We start from the raw sequence: 18,205 nt of genomic DNA on the forward strand, positions 1-18,205 counted from the left end.
TAAGAAAAACTATTCTGTTCATGCAAATTGGCTTAATTAGTTCTACTGATTCAGTAAAATAATAATTACAAAATTACTGAATACAAAATCCAGTGATTCAATGCTCTTTGACAAAATCCAACTCTGAAATCTTGTAGCCCGCGCTTTACCTAAGCAAATGATGCATTCTTGTCTGTGATCCGATCAGAACAGTCAGTGCCTCTGTGGTCACTGATGCATAAAAAAATAAACTAAGCGTAGAGAGACTTCCGTTTGTAGTGATCGTTTTACTTCTCTTAATTGTATCTTCTCAATTAGAATAGTTAAATGGATAAACAAAAGCCCAAATTAGAAGGTAAATTAAAAAAACAACATTACAATACATAAGAAATTGCTAGTTTATCAAATTGCGTTTATGGTTTTGTGAATGGTGGTGTTCAATGTAAACTGTTATGGCGTTTGTCCTGCGATACACAACGCATATTCATATATTTGCTATATTGAAGACATAAAATTTACATTCAGATAGTGAAATTTGTTAAAAGGCCTTTTTGTGAATAAAAATATGGTTTTGACTTAGTTAGGGAATCTCTACCTGTTAAAGCGTACGTTTTTTAGGTTATGTTTCCATCTTTTATAGGTATTTTAGGTGGGTTTTAGTGAGCACGAAGATCAATTGCGTGTTTTTCTCCAGAAAAGTATCCCTAAAAGTGATGTCTGAATGAATTTCTCACGGTTTCTAGATATTCAGTCATGGTGGGAAGTGCCCAGTATCGCGTACTTTTGTTCCTTATTCAGGACTGCGTTCAATCTTCTGGATTTTGACATTGAAGTGAGTTTGCTTGATTTCTTTTGTATGTGATCTATCTTGTCATTAAATAATCACCACAATAACGCGGGATGTATGTTTGCAAGGAACTTGAAGAGGCTCTTCTGACAGATGGAACGGAAGAGTCTGCTAGTTCCCTCCTGACCGAGCTGATCGTGCGTCTTCTAAATGGATGTCTGGGCAACAATGACATCTCGGCCTTCAACTATCAGGTATTATTAACTATACGTTGCAGCATAATACTTTGTGAAAGAAAATGTTTTGTTATTGTTTACTTTGTTTTAGATGTATTTGAGGCGTCTATTTAGAAGAAAATGTCAAGAAACGGGAAGATACAATCCATTTAACACTGATATTGACTTCCAATTTCTCCCCCTCCGCACTAAAGTTGAGATCTTATATGCTTTGTGTGACTTTCGTTTGGATGCTGAAGATGTTTTTGATTTGTTTAAAAACCTTGAAGCCGAGAGTCTTCGAGTGGAACCACTAGGGTGAGTCATTATTTATACTTGATAGTAAATTTTATTGACTTTACTCAGATTTACATTTGAATAATGGGCATTTTAACTTTTCAGATATGACAACAATGACTCTGCTTACTGGTACTTTTATGGCACTAGATTGTATAGAGAAGATACAATAAAAAAGCACAAAGGCAAAAACAAAAAGAAAAAAGGGAAGGAAAGCAAGAAACGCGGGTGGTTCTATGGGGATGACTGGCTGGACGACGAGGACACTGAAAGGGTGTGGCAAGTGGTCTGTTTCACTGAGGATGATTGGACCCACTTGACAGAGAAATTCAGCCGAGCCACAAGCAAAGTTGAGAAGGAATTGTATAGATCTCTCTCACAAAATTTTTTGCCAGAAATACCACGACTTTTCCAGGAAAAGGAGCGCTTGCAACGTAAAAGGTAACATCTATGCAATCTATCTGTTATATCTGATTTCCTTTTCTTACTACTATAACCCAACGTGCAACTATAAAGCAGAAAATCTTATTTGCTTAAATGCTTTAGCATTCTCATTCACAATAAAATAAATATTTAGAGGCAAGCTTACTGAGATCTTCCTAAATTAAACTTGAACTATGGGTTAATAGGTGAGCTTACCAGGTGACCAAATAAATCTTAAATACAGAGAGGGCATGGCATAAATAACCAAATCAATTCAGTACATGGTTAATTGATATGTTGCAACTTCTTCTGAGAAAGACTGTTATGACTTACAAGCCCTATGAATTATATTTATATGAAGAAGCCAATTTTAGGTAGACCAAATTAAGAGCTATGGTAGTTGAATTCTATAATAATCTGAGGTTTGATTACATGGCTATTTTCATTACTTTCTTTATTTGTCATTTCTATAGCCTTTCGAGTTAATATTGAAATTTAATTATTAAAGTGCTGAAGAATTTTATATGCCCTTGAAGTGATAGTACTGATAGTAAATAGAACTAGCATGTGACATTATATTTTTCATTCATATTATACTTGTTAAGATTGTATGAACAATGATCAATAACATATTAATTTTAGACTAAGAAAAATATTTAGTAAATAAAATAAACTTTTTTTATTGGTGTGTTGTAAACTTTTGCCGCAACAAGTCTGCCTGGCATTTTAGGACATTGCTATTACCAGCAAGAGCCTGGATGGATGCCATGAGCAAATATTGAAATGATGTTTCCCCTATGCAATATTAGCTAAGACAGTGTTAATAACAGAATTTAATACAAGAAAAATACTTTGGTTGGATTATCCAGACCCTCGCCAAATGGTATTTAAAATATGATTGTGCTCAGGTCAGGAAATAAATATTTATCTGCTGCTGCTCTACCCCACATTTTTTGAGGAATGTGTTGATTAATGCCTACTGTGCCCTTGCAAAATCAGATGTCTACTTTATAACTGCTTTTGCGAAATTATGTTATCCAATGTGGTGCGATCCATTTCAGTAATTATTTTATTATTATATATTCACAGTAAAATTTAAAAAATGGTCCCCATTCATGCGGACTTAGATTTTCGAAAGGAAGTTGCTAGTATACCACTAAAGATGTAGTCAGGAAAAAAAGGTTTAGGTCTCGGTTCCACGATTACAAGTTTCTTGTTACGAACTATTTACTGAAAAAACAACGGTTTTAAATGGGATTTACCTTATTTGATTATACTAGAAGCATAAGAAATATTTAGGCATAGAAAGCTGCAAATTACATACTATTATCAAAGACATAAATAATATTACAGATTGATAGATAAAGTCTAAGAAAAATCGTACCTCAGAACTCAGAACCATCAAGAGAAATGTATAACACGCGGTGTAACATGAGGAAACCGAATGATTTAGCTACGCATTTCTGAGGGCAAAATAAAAATAAAATGTTATATGACGTCAAGCAAGTTTCGCCGAAAAATAATAATTAATTGATATTTTTTTAAATGCTTATAACTCTGAAAATAGGCGAAATCCAGAAAAGTTTATATGACGTTTTATTCTTCTAATTTGATGAGGAATATGCGGTTACAATTATTCGGTTTCCTCATGTTACACCGTATATATATGGTTGACTCTCGGCTAAATGGCGCTTATAAATATTTGACAATTTCAAAACATCAATCAAGTTAAATATGGGCAAATTGCCAAAACTGAGATTAAAATAATAAATAAATATTGGGGACACCTTACACAGATAAACTTAGCCCCAAACTAAGCAAAGCTTGTACTATGGGTGCTAAGCGATGTTATACTTACTTAAATATATATATACATACTTATATACGAAATGTCATTTGATATTTGCCAGTCGCTTTTCGGTGAAGGAAAACATCGTGAGGAAACCGGACTAATTCCAATAAGGCCTAGTTACCCTTCGGGTTGGAAGGTCAGATGGCAGTCGCTTTCGTAAAAACTAGTGCCTACGCCAAATCTTGGGATTAGTTGTCAAAGCGGACCCCAGGCTCCCATGAGCCGTGGCAAATGCCGGGATAACGCAAGGAGGATGATGATACATACTTATACATATACATAGAAAACATCCATAACTCAGGAACAAATATCTGAGCTCATCACACAATTAAATGCCCTTACCGGGATTCGAACCCAGGACCGCGGCTTAGCAGGCAGGGTCACTACTGACTGTTTTCAGCCTGTGTCATAGAGGAATAAGTAAGGGAAGAGTTGTAACTCCATACATCAGTAAATGCGAGTTATTTGTATAGACATAGCTATAGTGACATCTAGCGACAATCACGTGTCAAATAGCGTGAATTATCAGTACCACTACTCGATACTAGGTGTCAGCAGTGTTTCGTCTGCCAAAAAAATAATATTAGAACAGTTTACACCTATATGCAACCTACACTATTGTAATATTATCTAAAAACGCGACATCTGTTGACAAGTAGCAGTACTGATAATTTACGCCAGTTGACGCGTGATTGTCGCTTGATGTCACTATAAGTATGCTTATACAAATAACTCTAATTTACCATCATTTACTGATGTGTGGAGTTACAACAGAACTTCCCTTATTCCTCTATGGCCTGTCGAGAGATGGTAGGCTATACCTGTGACTACTGACTACACATATTACTTTATCACTAACTCTATACTTATATATTCGATCCTCTTTGCCATTAGTATGTAGATTTAGAATATTATGTTGTCTCATCTAATCCCACCAAAAACATACCTGTTAAGAAGGTGGCCAAGTTTCTATCGGCTAATTGTTCGCCTAAAAACCCTAAAAAGGTTTGAAATCCAATCCAATCAATACACTTTAAAATTGTTCATAATCATCTTCATCAACAGCCTGATCCAATGGTAAACATTTACAATTCCCAAGACTCGCCACCACACCTAGTCCTCCATCACACCTCGGACACTGTCAATAGTGTCAATATTTTATACCCCCTCACCTCTCATTGACCTCATTGTATTCTCTTTGCATCATTGGTTCATGCATATTTTTATTAAAAAATCGATATTACATTGAGCCAACTCATGCTTGACCGATTTCTTTAATTTGTTAATCTACATAAACATATTAAATACGACCTATGTGCCTAATTTCATAACAGTAGGATAATTGGAAGTGGCCTAAAGGTTTTGATTAACGGTCAGTGAGTCAGTCAGTGCCAAAATTAGCTATTTTCAGAGGCTCATATTTCAGGATCTACTGAAGCTATATCTATGAAATTTGGCACACTGCTTTAGTACTAGTATATGATATATGATTAATACGTAGGTACATATTTATATCTGTACTAACAATGGCACTAAGCAACAAGGGGGGGTCAAATATGGGTCGAAACGGTTCGTGTAAATAGTGCACGTCATGCGCTCGGCCTGTTGCTATAACTTGGCCTGCGCATAGATAGGTGAAATACTTTAAGGATTATATTACAAATATCATAACTTTCCAATCAATAAATCCCGTGCTAATGCCATTTTTGTAATTGATTCTACTACTTTAGTTTGCCACACATTGGTAATATTAAGTAGGCCCTGCTAAGCGAGTGTTTCATTCACGTTTAAAAACATTGACGTTAAGGTAAAATAGTCTAGTTTCCTACTAGTCAAATCAGCTTCTTTTTATGAACTGTCAAAACGATTTGCTAAATGGAGTTACTATGAAATACTGAGGAGAGTCAATTCATTTACTTTATATCTTTCTTTTTGACTTATTAAACAGAAAAGGCTTTATGTTTAAAAATAACTACTGTCCATATTTTTCTTCTAATTACGTGGTGCTGTCGTGCACTGCATAAAATATTTTAATTTAAGTGTAGGAAACTAGCCTATTACCTATATCCTATACCAACAGAGTTGAAAGTTATCTCATTCGATAGGTCTACCTGTTCAAGATATTTCTTTTTATGGATCCTAAGTTGAAATAATGAAGTTTTAATCTAAATTTACACGCATACGAATTCCTTAGGTAGTAGCTAAATCCATTTAACGCACTTATCTAACGGCTTTTTAACCGACTTCAAAAAAGGAGGAGGTTCTCAATTCGACTGAATGTTTTTTTTTTTGTATGTATGTTACTAGATATCTCCGAGAATCGTGGACCGATTTTAAAAATTTTTTTTGATCGAACCGGTATAACCCCGAGATGGTCTCATTGGCACCAAGTCAGGGTCTGATGATGGGATCCTGGAGAAATCGAGGGAACTCTTCAAATGTTTTTAGTGTATTTTTCAAATGTACACCAGTATTTACGTCTGATGGTAATAATTTTATGTGGCTGAGCTGATGATGGAAGGTCAACTCCTCAATGGTTAGGAGTTAAAGGATAATTCTTTCACTACTGTACATGTATTCGGACTGATACATATAATATCACTATGAACCACTAAAAATCAAAAAATAAATAAACTTTTTAACAAAAAATAAAACCGCCTTCAAAAAGCGCAGCTTGCAGAGTAGAATGTTGAATAAGCGCGTTACAAAACACGGAGAAACTAAAAAGCCAAAAATAATAAACCTTTCAATTCAGATTTCTTATCATATTACAATAAGCTAAACATCCAAATTATAAACAAATCAATTATTTTTGGAGTCGGTACCAGCCTGTGTATGGTTGGGTGGGGCAAACAGGCAATAGCAAGGCGACGAACAGGTCTGGTACCGACTACAAAAATAATTGATTTGTTTATAATTTTAATGTTTAGCTTATTGCAATACGATAAGAAATCTGAATTGAAAGGTTTATTATTTTTGGCTTTTTGTTTCTCCGTGTTTTGTAACGCGCTTATGCAACATTCTACTCTGCAACAATTTAATTAATTACTTGAAGTCTTTTACGTAGTTAATAAGGGCGCTGACATTTAGATTTAACTATAACTACCAACAACTCAATTCTTCAATGGAGTTCCATGGGTTGGTGCCCATATAACGGGACCCAACTCAGGGGCGTAACTAGGGACAGCAAAACAGATTTTTTCATAAATTGAATTTCAAAGGTTGCCTAAGGTAACTGGCTCAGGTACAAACGCTGGCCCCGTAGCCGAATGGCGACAAATGAAAGCAACGCCGCTGGCTCTGTTCAATACGCAAGCGCGATAGAGATAGATATCTACTATAGCGTTTCGTGAGCGATTGTGCCATTGCTACCAGTCTCCATTAAAAGGTGCCCTTATATTTCAAGGGATCAGTTATCACTTGATTTTAGGTGAATGAAGTGATTACTTTGTGAAGTTCATTTGTGATATACGCGTGTATAATTAAGTGTACTTATATTGTATATTTTTATTTACCAATGTAATTATTTAAAGGTTGCTAGAACTAGCGCCACGCCGTACTTCGAGTCGTGTGCTTCAAAAAATTAAACAGAAGGAGGAAGAGGGAAAGCAGAGCGCACAGGACAGCAAGGACGAGGAGGAGAGCAAGGAAACACCTGACTTGGCGCGAGAGAACAGGGCAAAAAGGCGGAACTTACTCAGGTATACTATCTTGTTATTACTGTGTGTTGATGGTACATTCAACACTATTTCCAATCCTGATAACACTATATCCATTATATGTTACAGATCCAAGTCAGATTCGTCAGACTCCGATAGTTCTGAAAGTGAAAAAGACAAAATGCCACAAAAAGTCTCTAAACGATCGAAAAGCCATGAGAAGCGGTCAAAAAACTCGTCTGCCATACACAAAGGCGAACCACCCCCAGAGCCTCCCGTAAAAACCGGCAGAAAGACTAATAACTCATTGGCCTGCGCTACAGGCCAGATCCTTATACCAGAAAATGACGAACCAGTAAATAGTACCAGAAAGAAACTCAAGACATCACAAATGTAATATATATGTATATACCTAATATTTTATATTACGCACCTTCTACACGAACATTTTCAATATTGTGTTTGTTATCTTTCAGTTTTACGCAAACGGAGGAAGACATTCAAACTGACATGTACAAGGTGCTCGAGCAGCTCACCGCTCACGACGACGCGTGGCCGTTTATGGACCCCGTGGAGGAGGAATATGCCCCTAACTACTACGCTGTCATCAGACGCCCCATGGACTTACGCAAGATGGAGGAGCGGTTAGACAGTGGCTACTACACGGATTTCGCGATGTTCAAAGCAGACTTCAAGCTCATCGTCAACAACTGTCGTCTATATAACGGCCAAGACAATGGTAATATATGGTTTTGTAATGTAAACATAGCCGGAGCTGCTGTAGCGAAATTTTGAAACCTCTTTTAGGCTATCCGTGAAAAAAACGTTATCCCAATTTATTGGGTTCCTTGAGCCAAAAAGTATATCACGTAACAATTGAGGAGTGTCTTTTCAAAAGGACTTATTTCTGTGTTTAAGTCAACAGAGGTTATTTTAATATATGTCTTCCTAGAGAAATAACCTCTGTTGACTTATAGAAATAAGTCCTTTTGAATAGACACTCCTCAATTATACCATGGAAAATATTCCCTGCTTAATGAAACGAGCTGCTCTTGTCTGACCATATATTTTTCGTCCACTTTTTAAAAATGTGATTTTTTGATATATTTATATTTTTTCTACTCAGAATAACTAGTTTTTTCAACCCTAATAAGTAAAAAAAAAGTGTCCCATACATTTATTTCCTATCGTGTTACCATTTTCCATATTGTTTGGGGTAACAAAAGAGAAATGTGTCGAAATTCTGGGACATTGATATATCATTATCAATTAGAAAGTGGCCGTGATTCTGTGTACAACTGATCTAAAATTCACTAAAAATATCAAATAAAATGAACACAAAAAATTACTCATCTAGGTTTTTCTTTTAGTGCTTATTTATCCTGGTTTGCTGTGTTGGTAGTTAATTAAGTTGTGTTGCTAGCAGTCATTGTATCCATATTTTTGTAAAATGTATGTTTACAATGTCATTAATTGCTATTATTATTACTTCATGAAAATTAAATGACTTGGTCTATTGTCCATTTTCAGAATATACAATGATGGTAGACAGCCTTCAGGCAGCTTTTGACAGATTGACTGAAAAATATATGCATCGACTATCATCTTCAGATGAAGAAATTGCTGTTGAGTATCAACTACCTACTCCATCTAGAAAGCATAAGCTTAAATCAAGTGAATCTCCAAGCCGAAACAAAAGGAAAAAGCGAAAATCTCATTGTGACCCAGGTTAGTGTCTCCGTTTAGAATTAACGGCATGGTTGCCCAAGTGCCAAAAGTTAATATAATATATGTCAGATGTAATATGTATAGACTACCGCGTAACTGAATCCTCGCCTGAGCGGTACGGGGCAGACGTGATACGAGAGCGTGCGAGAGTGTGTACTAAACTGATCTCTAGATATGGGTGATGTCACAATAGTCAATGGTTTATAAGTAAATACTATAGTATAAATCAAAATCGAACAAAATTTTAATACAATATTGTTTTTATATTCTCTTTATTTATTATTTTTCTTAAGTTAGGCTATTTATATAATATGATTATAAAAGTAAAATACAAATACACTTTTTATATTTATTGAATTATTTGTTCAACTATATAAAAAAAAATCGTTGAAACTAATTAAAAACTGTTTTTGAAAATGTTCTAATTGCCATTACTTATCAGAATAGTTCTGCACATCGATAATGAAATAACAAACCTGAAATGACCAAATAAATATATTTTTTCTAAAAAAAAAATATTAATATTATTATGTATAAAAAAATTGACAGAAAATATTTAAATTGTGTGGATCAATGTCCGTAGCCGAATGCACAAACGCTCACGATAATGTATTTATTTATAGAAAAAAAAAATAACAAACAGTATCATTATATTCATTATCAAAGATTGCGCACGGTCCTCGAACCCACTGTCGACCCCCTTCCGGACAGGCGAGTACTGAGATAAACGGTCGACCTATATCACATGTTATTGCTTGCAGGTGATCCTAAATCTAGTTCTTCAGATCAACCGTTGGAAGATGTTAAGCAAAAAACAACCGAAGATGATGATAATGACAAACCTGCTGAAGCCGAAACTAAAAAGTCAAAACAAAATAAAGAGAAGAAAAAACGCAAAGGTCATCACAGACATGGCAAACATTCCAAAAATCATAAAAAAGAGTCTCATAAATCTGAACATACTGATGATACAGAACCTAAAAGTAAACACAGTAAGAAACAAAAGCATGGTAAAAATAAGAACAAAGAAGGCAAAAAGTCCAAGAAAAAGAAAAGTAAGCATCATGAGCCGGAGCCAGTAGAGACGCTGAAAAGGAGTGAATCACAAGATTCATTAGAAAGTTCAAACAGGAGTAGAAGCGCGAGCCCGTTGCCTTCCATCCACACGCCGACGCCGTCGCCGTCCGAGGCCGACCAGCAGGAGCCCAACGACCAGCTGAACGACCCCGACTTCGTCAAGGACAAGTACGACAAGATCAAGGAACGCAGACGGCACGCGGCTAAAGACGCATGGGAATCGCTCTTTGACTACACTCAAAAGACTGTTGATAAGCAGAAGCAAAATCTCCACATCCCAGAAAAAGAGAAGAATCAGAAATTAAGAGAAACTATAGAGAAACTTAAGGCTAAAAGTGAAAAATACAAAGATAGCTCTCTGTTTAATAGTTTGTTTTCTAGCAACAGCAATTCAGACAAAAATGCCAGTAATAAAGACCGTGACGACTTAGATTTCTCTGATGACGATCGTAATGACAGTCATAAAAGTAAATCAGGAAACAAAAGAGGCCAAAAGAAAAATACAGCAAAAAACGAATCTGCTTCTGAAGCCTTGGAGCAAGCTGTCAAAGATATCAGCAAGTGGCTTGACGACGCCCCTAAAGGATCTGTGCACAGTTCACCCTCAGATAGCCCAGCGCATACTATTTCTACGGAAGAACACGACAACAGTCGACACGATGATGAGTTTGGACAAGTAGAGAAAACTGCAACTTTGAGAAAAGATTTATCGCGCAAACGGCCGTCCTCCCGGGAACCAAAATTAATCAAAAGGAGAGAAATTCAAAGAACGATAGATAGATTACAACCAGGTAAAAGCAAGGGAAACTTACTCACTAACCTAGCTAGTAAGAGTGTTGAGAAAGTAGAGGAAGCCACTCCTCTTGGTCCTAGCAAAACTCGAGAGACTAGTAAAAACGAAGAATCTAGCCCCAAGCTCAGCCTCGGTTCAGTATTGCACACTGTGGAATTTTCTCTTGGTAAAGACCATAATTTCAGCAAAAGTGAAGATAGTAAACCTGATGGGAATAAGCCGGCGAAGTCCCCAATAAGTGAAAAAGACAACAACACTGAGGAGGTTGTCCAGAAACATAAAGCAGAAAATGTTTTGGTTCAAACCAATAAAAAAGATGTGGAGGTAGAGACTGAGCCACCGCCAACGCCCAAGCCCAGCCAAGAAAAGGCTACGCCGAATCTCAGTGCTTGGTTCAAAGCTTTTGGAACACCTAAAAATACTAGCTCTACAGTAACTGCTCCAAAAAAGAAACCTGAAGAAACTGAATGTGATGAAAAAGTAACAATTGACAATACAAACAATGATAATAAAGCATCCAGTCCTAAAAACACAACCAAGTATGATTCTCCAATAGATTTGGAGACCCCAAATCCTGATGGCGGTGACAGTCCGTTACCAAGCGTAAGCGCGACGCCTAGACAGCGTAGAACGAGTACTGGCAGCTCCGTGTCAGAACGATCTTCTTTCAGCCAAGATCTTGACTCTCCAAGACACCAAATGTCTCATAATTCTCCTCTGCTGAGGTCACCAGCATCGCCTCGGACAGAAGACTTCCAGAAAATTACATATCCTATAATTAATGGAACTGTGAGGGCAGGATTCTACCAGGATACAACTTCCATTAAAAGCAGTCCAGAAAAAAGTTGCAGTCCACGCGAGGCTCCGCAGTCTCCGTATTCTCCTTATTCGCAACATGTGTACGCTTCCAACAGTGGATTGGGATCGTCCACTCCGAATTACTTCCTAGACCACAACAAGAGTCCACTTCCTACGTATACTCAGAATCCACCACCTTATTACGATACTTCAAAGGCTCCAGTTGTGAGCAAACCGGCGCGCATTCACGATGACTACACAGCTCTGGGTCCGGATAGCTACCAACAGAACACGTACAGTGGACCATTTTCTCCTTCACACTCTCCATATCCTGCAACGCAACCGTCGAAGTATGCTCAACCGCAGCTGTCGCCGCAGCCATCTGGCTCTAATTCTACCCTTGATAATTCGACACAGCCTTTATCAGACCATAAAACGTCTCTATTTCCTGTGAAGAAACGAATGTACAATGAACCAGAATTACCTACGTTATCACTTAAAACTGCGACGGAAACAAAAGATAGGTCTTCACCTCCGATGAAAACTGAATATCAGAAAAAGTCGTCTACTACACTACCGTCTGTATCTGTTGATAAAATAGCAGCTGTCTTGAGTGAAAAATCGGAATTGGCTAATCAAAACACCTTACGCGAAAAGAACGTAGCAGCTTTCGCGGAGCGACTTACAGTTGAAAATAAGGACACGACGGCATTTATAAATAATGAACACTCTCTCGACAGCAAGAAGAATATGGTAAATCCAGACTTGAACAAGCCTATAGGCATGATTAAGAAGGATAATATTGACATGGTTAATATGGGCTACAATGTGAATCCAGATGACAAGAAAAATATAGTAGAACCCGTTGAAATCGATTATGCCGTCAACAAGGATATTCCAAAACCTGCTGTGAATGTTCAAACTAAAACCTATGACGTGGATAAAATTGCTATGAATCTCGGCTTAAATCAACAATTCCAAAAGTCAATGTCGAAATCAAATACTGCTCCATTAACCCCAACAAACATAATTCCAGCGCATTCGCACTCGGAATTGAATATCAACCATAACATTGCCCACGCGCATCACAATCAATATGATGGTATTTCTGGGAGCCAATCTGTCAGTAACTTTTCGCTGAACGATATTGAACTCGCCAATAAAAAACTGTACGCCTGTAATAATGCCCCGTCCGCTACAACGGCAATCGACTATGGCAATTGGAAACTGACGAATCAAATACGAAAACAAGACATTCTGCCATCAGATTACTCTACAAATTACAGTACTGGTAACTCGGATAAATTGAAAAATAATATAAACACTACCATTCCCAGTTCATCTAATTACAACAAAAATGTGCAACACCAGCAGTACCACAACTACAGCATGTCTAGAACAACTCTCCAGAGAACCCAGGAACTGCATCAAAATCTACCGTCTGAACTCAGAATACCAAATCCTCGAGGTCTTCTTAAAAATGATCACATGACTATTACTTCCACTATGACTGAAAGTGACCTGATTTCTAAAAATGACTCCACCGGGAAAACACAAAAACCTGATAAAACCTTGCAGAGTCAACCAATTGTAAGTTCAATGGCTTATAAAACACCTTACAACACTCATTCGTCACTCCCACTTGATAGCCTTCGAAATCTACCTAATATACCACAAATGCTTGAGCGCTATACGAACGACGAACGCTACCTATCCAGTTTTGCTGCTACCAACCCTTCACTGTACCATGACAAAACATTTCAAATGGCGCAAATGTTTAATAAAAGCATGCCATCCGATTCTCAGCCAGTAAGTACATCAGTTAGCGTATACTCCCAATCTTCAATCGCAATGAGCAAAGATTCCAATATTTATAAAACATCTACCACTAACAGTGCGGCACAAGCCGATTCTAAGAGTAGGACGAAACGAAAGCGGACTTCAGAAACGAAACAATCTGCTTCTGCCCAGATTGCGAGTCAGAGTTACCACACTCCTTGTGCTACTGATGTTTTATCTTCTGTTAAAACTAGCATGGTTCCCGGAAGCGCATTCAATTTCGGTACTACGCCAAGCATGGCATTGGGCGGCAGTCTATACGGAGACGGCACTGGATTTTCGATTGAAGAGTTCCGTAACAGTACGAATCAGTTAATGGCAGCAAATTACATGGCGGCAGTGGCACATCAACAGAGAAATAATGTCGAAGCCAATGCTGAAAAGCTCGTAAAGCCCGCTCATCAGAACGCGACTCACAACAGTGGCTCGTTCCCGTTCATTGGACACGGTCAAGTGCGCAGTGGATACGGATTCGTGGGCGCGGACACCTCGGCGCCGCTGTACCAGCAGTACTTTCAGCGCCACCAGGAGGAGCTGCTGCGGCAGTCGGGCGTATCGCAGATCATGGGACTGTACCCGCCCGGCTACCCCGCCGCGCTCGGCGTGCGCCAGCCCTACGACGCCATCAACCGCCCCTCCTGGCTCTAGGCTAGCTGTAGTGGACCCGATACATTACATATTCAGCCCCTCACTTCAAACAAACGACTCGAGTGCATGTTACATACCTACAATTTATGTCTTATTGTACAACCTAAATATACTTATAATTAATGTAACAATTGTTATAGAATTAGTATTGATTTAATAATTTATGTTGTTTGTAGATCCAATAGAATTTTGTGACGATTGTTTATAAGATTCACATTATTTATAATTATAACTATTAAATGCAATGTAGAATGAACACTTCATGACAATTTAATGTGTGAATTATTTTTACTTTAGTGATATAATGATTATTCGACTAACAGTTAATTCCGGTTAACGAGTTTACTTTATATTATGACGAGCTATAGTGATTGTTAACTTTAAGGATATAACTTTTATTATTCCGTACTATGTGTCCACTTAGTCATACAAACATAAAAATTATATGAACAAAAAAATGTTGAAGTCTATAATTTACCAGTATAAATGTTAGTAAAATACATAGTTTCTATGTAAGCATATTTATTTAGTTTAGCACTTTTATAGTTTGACCAAGTGCTCACATTTCGTTGAGATTACCCTTGCTGACCGTATTTGCAGAAAGTATCCATGTAGTATTGATTGACGCGACGCTTTAGCTATTAGCTTTAATTTACAGGTCACATGAAAACTCTTGTTATTATGATAATTTAAATTTTACGTTATGCTACTTACGTAGGTTGTTGTGTAAATATATCTCTATTTTCTTTTGTTTACTACATACAAATGTTTTAATAGCATTTTACTTATATATCTACTTATGTTAGCTAAGATTTAATGATAATATTTCATAGAAGTAGTTTAAGGACTCATTTAGTAAAATAAATAAGGTATACCTACATATATTAAAACCTTGTGTAAAAATGAAATAAAACTTTTTCAAAAACATAAATAAAATTTTCACTTGTTACATATTAGTTTGAAGCGATATTATTGTCTTGCCAAAAATAATAGAAATAGTATTTTATGCAACCGGCGTTTAAAGGAGGTCAAATAATTTTTAAGAAAAAAAACCCGCCGCTTTTGGGGTTCTGGTGAAAGGTACTTGCGAATGTTGGATTATGTAGAAATGTGTAGGTATTTTTTAATGTAAATCCTTGATTGTTGGTGGAAATACAAATGAATATACGTATACTGTTGTTTGAGGAGTTTCCTCAATTCCTCACGAATCCAATATCCGATTATAAGAAATCTCCTAACAAATAGATGACAATGTTCTGAACTTACAAAATGCAAGCTCTTATAAAAAGACCAAAGTCACTATAAGCGTGCCGTTCAGATTTGAGGAGTTTCGTTCTGACCATCATCAGCAGTTCCACTGCACCAAATGTCACTGTTCTGAACGTAAATGCATATTGTTCTTTTAAAAACACAAAAATCACCATATATATGCCTTTCAGATTTGAGAAGTTCCCTCGATTTCTCCAGGATCCCATCATCAGAACTGGGTTCTGAGAAAAATGGGACCAATCTGTATACATATACCACAGACCAATACAACAAGACGGCCCTTACAGGGCGACTCGCGGTCACTATAAGCATACGACAAATCAGGTTTATAAAAGTTTGAACGCGTGCGACACCGATCAGTAGCGCCCAAGTATACGACCCGCTAACAGTGTCCGCTCGGGAAAAAATCTTAAATAATCAAATTTGGTTGCAAACAATGGTCTCTTACAGCATAAAGTGGTGTGGCAAGTCTTCTAACACTTCTACATATAAAAAAGATGGAATCACATTCCACAGTTAAGTCAAATTAATTATTTTGTTGAATATTGTTTATTATCCGCGGAGTTCATTTATACTGGTCAATATGGTTGTGCTGAGCGGCGCCGAGGCGCGTCCATCCCTTTTTGCCGAGTTAACAATGTGATATGCTATCCCTTTCACGTAAACGACTAGGCATGGGGCCATGTTAGTTTATGTCTGCCACTCATTTCGAACTTCCTTTTTTACGCACTTGTATCGTAATGTTTTATTTCAAAATCGGTCCAGTAACGACGGAGATATCGTGGAACAAACATTAATAGTTATTTGTTATACAAGGGGGCAAAGTTGTATTTTAACGCCGAGTGTGGAATTGAAAAATGAGCTAGTGAAAGGATTCTATAGTTGAATGATGGTTCGACAATAGAATCCTGAACTTGCGAGTTTTTTTAACACACGATAAGTAAAATACATTTGCACCCGAGTGTAACACAAAACTTTTCCCCTCGTTATAGCGAGGAAACTACAACGCAAAAAATGCGTTTATCACTGCTTCCGGTAGTTCCACAGGTGGTAAATCATCTTTATTACTAGATTCACCTATTTTTATCAATTTTAAAGCAGTTATTTTGACTTTATTCAAGGTCAAATTACTTTACCCACTAGTGGATAAAATGCGTTTTTACCCGCTGGTATTAAAGGACAAAACACGTGTTTCCGAGCTAGTGAGGAGAAAAAAAAATAAAAAACATACAGACGAATTTCCTTTTCCAGAGAACCTTCCTTTCTTGAGAGATTTGAGGCGGCAGTTAATAAAATACAGACGAATTGAGAACCACCTTCCTTGAGATTTGGATGCGGCGGTTAAAAAGACTGAGTGACGGAGCAGACGAGTAATAAAGACGCCACGAGTATTTTTTGACACCGTTGCATACAATCGTACAATACTTTTCATCACATTTGCTGTTTAAAGGTCTCATTGCGTCTACGTGTACTGAAGAATAATGTACTATTTTATTGCCAAGGGAGTAATGGATTTATTTTTTAAAATTAATACATTCCGTATAATACTTCAGGCAAAGGATGTTTCAATCAGCCAAGGATTTTTTTGCACAACTAAAATTTGACTATTAAGCTATAAAAATATACCTATATGAAAACCGGCCAAGAGCGTGTCGGGCCACGCTCAGTGTAGGGTTCCGTAGTTTTCCGTATTTTTCTCAAAAACTACTAAACCTATCAAGTTCAAAACAATTTTCCTAGAAAGTATTTATAAAGTTCTACTTTTGTGATTTTTTTCATATTTTTTAAACATATGGTTCAAAAGTTAGAGGGGGGGGACGCACTTTTTTTTCCTTTAGGAGCGATTATTTCCGAAAATATTAATATTATCAAAAAACAATCTTAGCAAACCCTTTTTTTTTTCTAGCCTGTAATTGTGTCCCACTGCTGGGCAAAGGCCTCCCCTTTCTTCCGCCACTCATCCCGATTTGCCGCCTGCTCCGGCCAGTCGCCGCAAAATGCGTCGAGGTCATCCCGCCATCTTTTCTTTGGCTTACCTCTGCCACGGCTAATCTGTGGTGTCCAGTCGGTAGCCAATTTGGCCCACCGATCTGGATGCATTCGGCAGACATGTCCTGCCCAAACCCTTATTCATTGCTGTAGCAAACCCTTATTCATTTTTTAATACCTATCCAACAATATATCACACGTTGGGGTTGGAATGAAAAAAAATATCAGCCCCCACTTTACATGTAGGGGGGGTACCCTAATAAAACGTTTTTTTCCATTTTTTTATTTTTGCACTTTGTTGGCGTGATTGATATACATATTGGTACCAAATTTCAGCTTTCTAGTGCTAACGGTTACTGAGATTATCCGCGGACGGACGGACGGACACTGGACAGACATGGCGAAACTGGTTGTCTATTGTTTGCCCGACAGTCATTTAACATAATATTCATTTGCCCGAATCTAACTTGCCTGAATTTCATTTGCCCGAATGATTTGTTTACCATAAAAATCATATGACATACTCGTTGTTTATCCGAATATTACCTTCCATAATCATACAATGCCATACTATTTGTTAGCCATATTATTAAGTGCAATAATATGGTTTCATAGAATATTCAAACGCCATAAGCAATTATTGCCATATTAATTGTTGCCCATATTATTACCTAACCTAACCTACTTTCTGATAGCAGTTTCATTTTCCAGGGGTCACAGTTCTAACCTAACCTAACCTACTTTTCCAGCAGTTTCATTCTCCAGGGGGTCACAGTTCTAACCTAACCTAACCTACTTTCTGATAGCAGTTTCATTTTCCAGGGGTCGCAGTTCTAACCTAACCTAACCTAC

At 37.2% G+C, this 18,205-nt stretch overlaps 1 protein-coding gene across 4 annotated transcripts; it reads left to right on the forward strand.

Annotated features, from left to right (window-relative positions):
* The first annotated feature begins 245 nt into the window (after nucleotides 1-245).
* LOC125240982 lies at nucleotides 246-15,020 on the forward strand. 4 transcript variants are annotated; one of them, XM_048149219.1, is made up of 11 exons: nucleotides 284-334; nucleotides 620-628; nucleotides 723-811; nucleotides 895-1,020; nucleotides 1,094-1,299; nucleotides 1,384-1,719; nucleotides 7,087-7,254; nucleotides 7,342-7,605; nucleotides 7,689-7,951; nucleotides 8,743-8,940; nucleotides 9,702-15,020. In XM_048149219.1, exons 1-11 carry the CDS (start codon nucleotides 307-309, stop codon nucleotides 14,093-14,095), a joined length of 6,081 nt encoding a protein of 2,026 aa, XP_048005176.1. In that variant the 5' UTR covers nucleotides 284-306; the 3' UTR covers nucleotides 14,096-15,020. The 4 variants fall into 4 exon arrangements, with proteins under 4 accessions (XP_048005177.1, XP_048005179.1, XP_048005176.1 ...); XM_048149220.1 differs by lacking the exon at nucleotides 620-628 and having other exon boundaries at nucleotides 246-334; XM_048149221.1 differs by lacking the exon at nucleotides 284-334 and adding an exon at nucleotides 455-532 and having other exon boundaries at nucleotides 620-811.
* Nucleotides 15,021-18,205: the final 3,185 nt, after the last annotated feature.

This window comes from Leguminivora glycinivorella, chromosome Z (genome assembly GCF_023078275.1).
Source record: "Leguminivora glycinivorella isolate SPB_JAAS2020 chromosome Z, LegGlyc_1.1, whole genome shotgun sequence".
In the NCBI taxonomy this organism is placed as follows: Eukaryota; Metazoa; Arthropoda; class Insecta; order Lepidoptera; family Tortricidae; genus Leguminivora; species Leguminivora glycinivorella.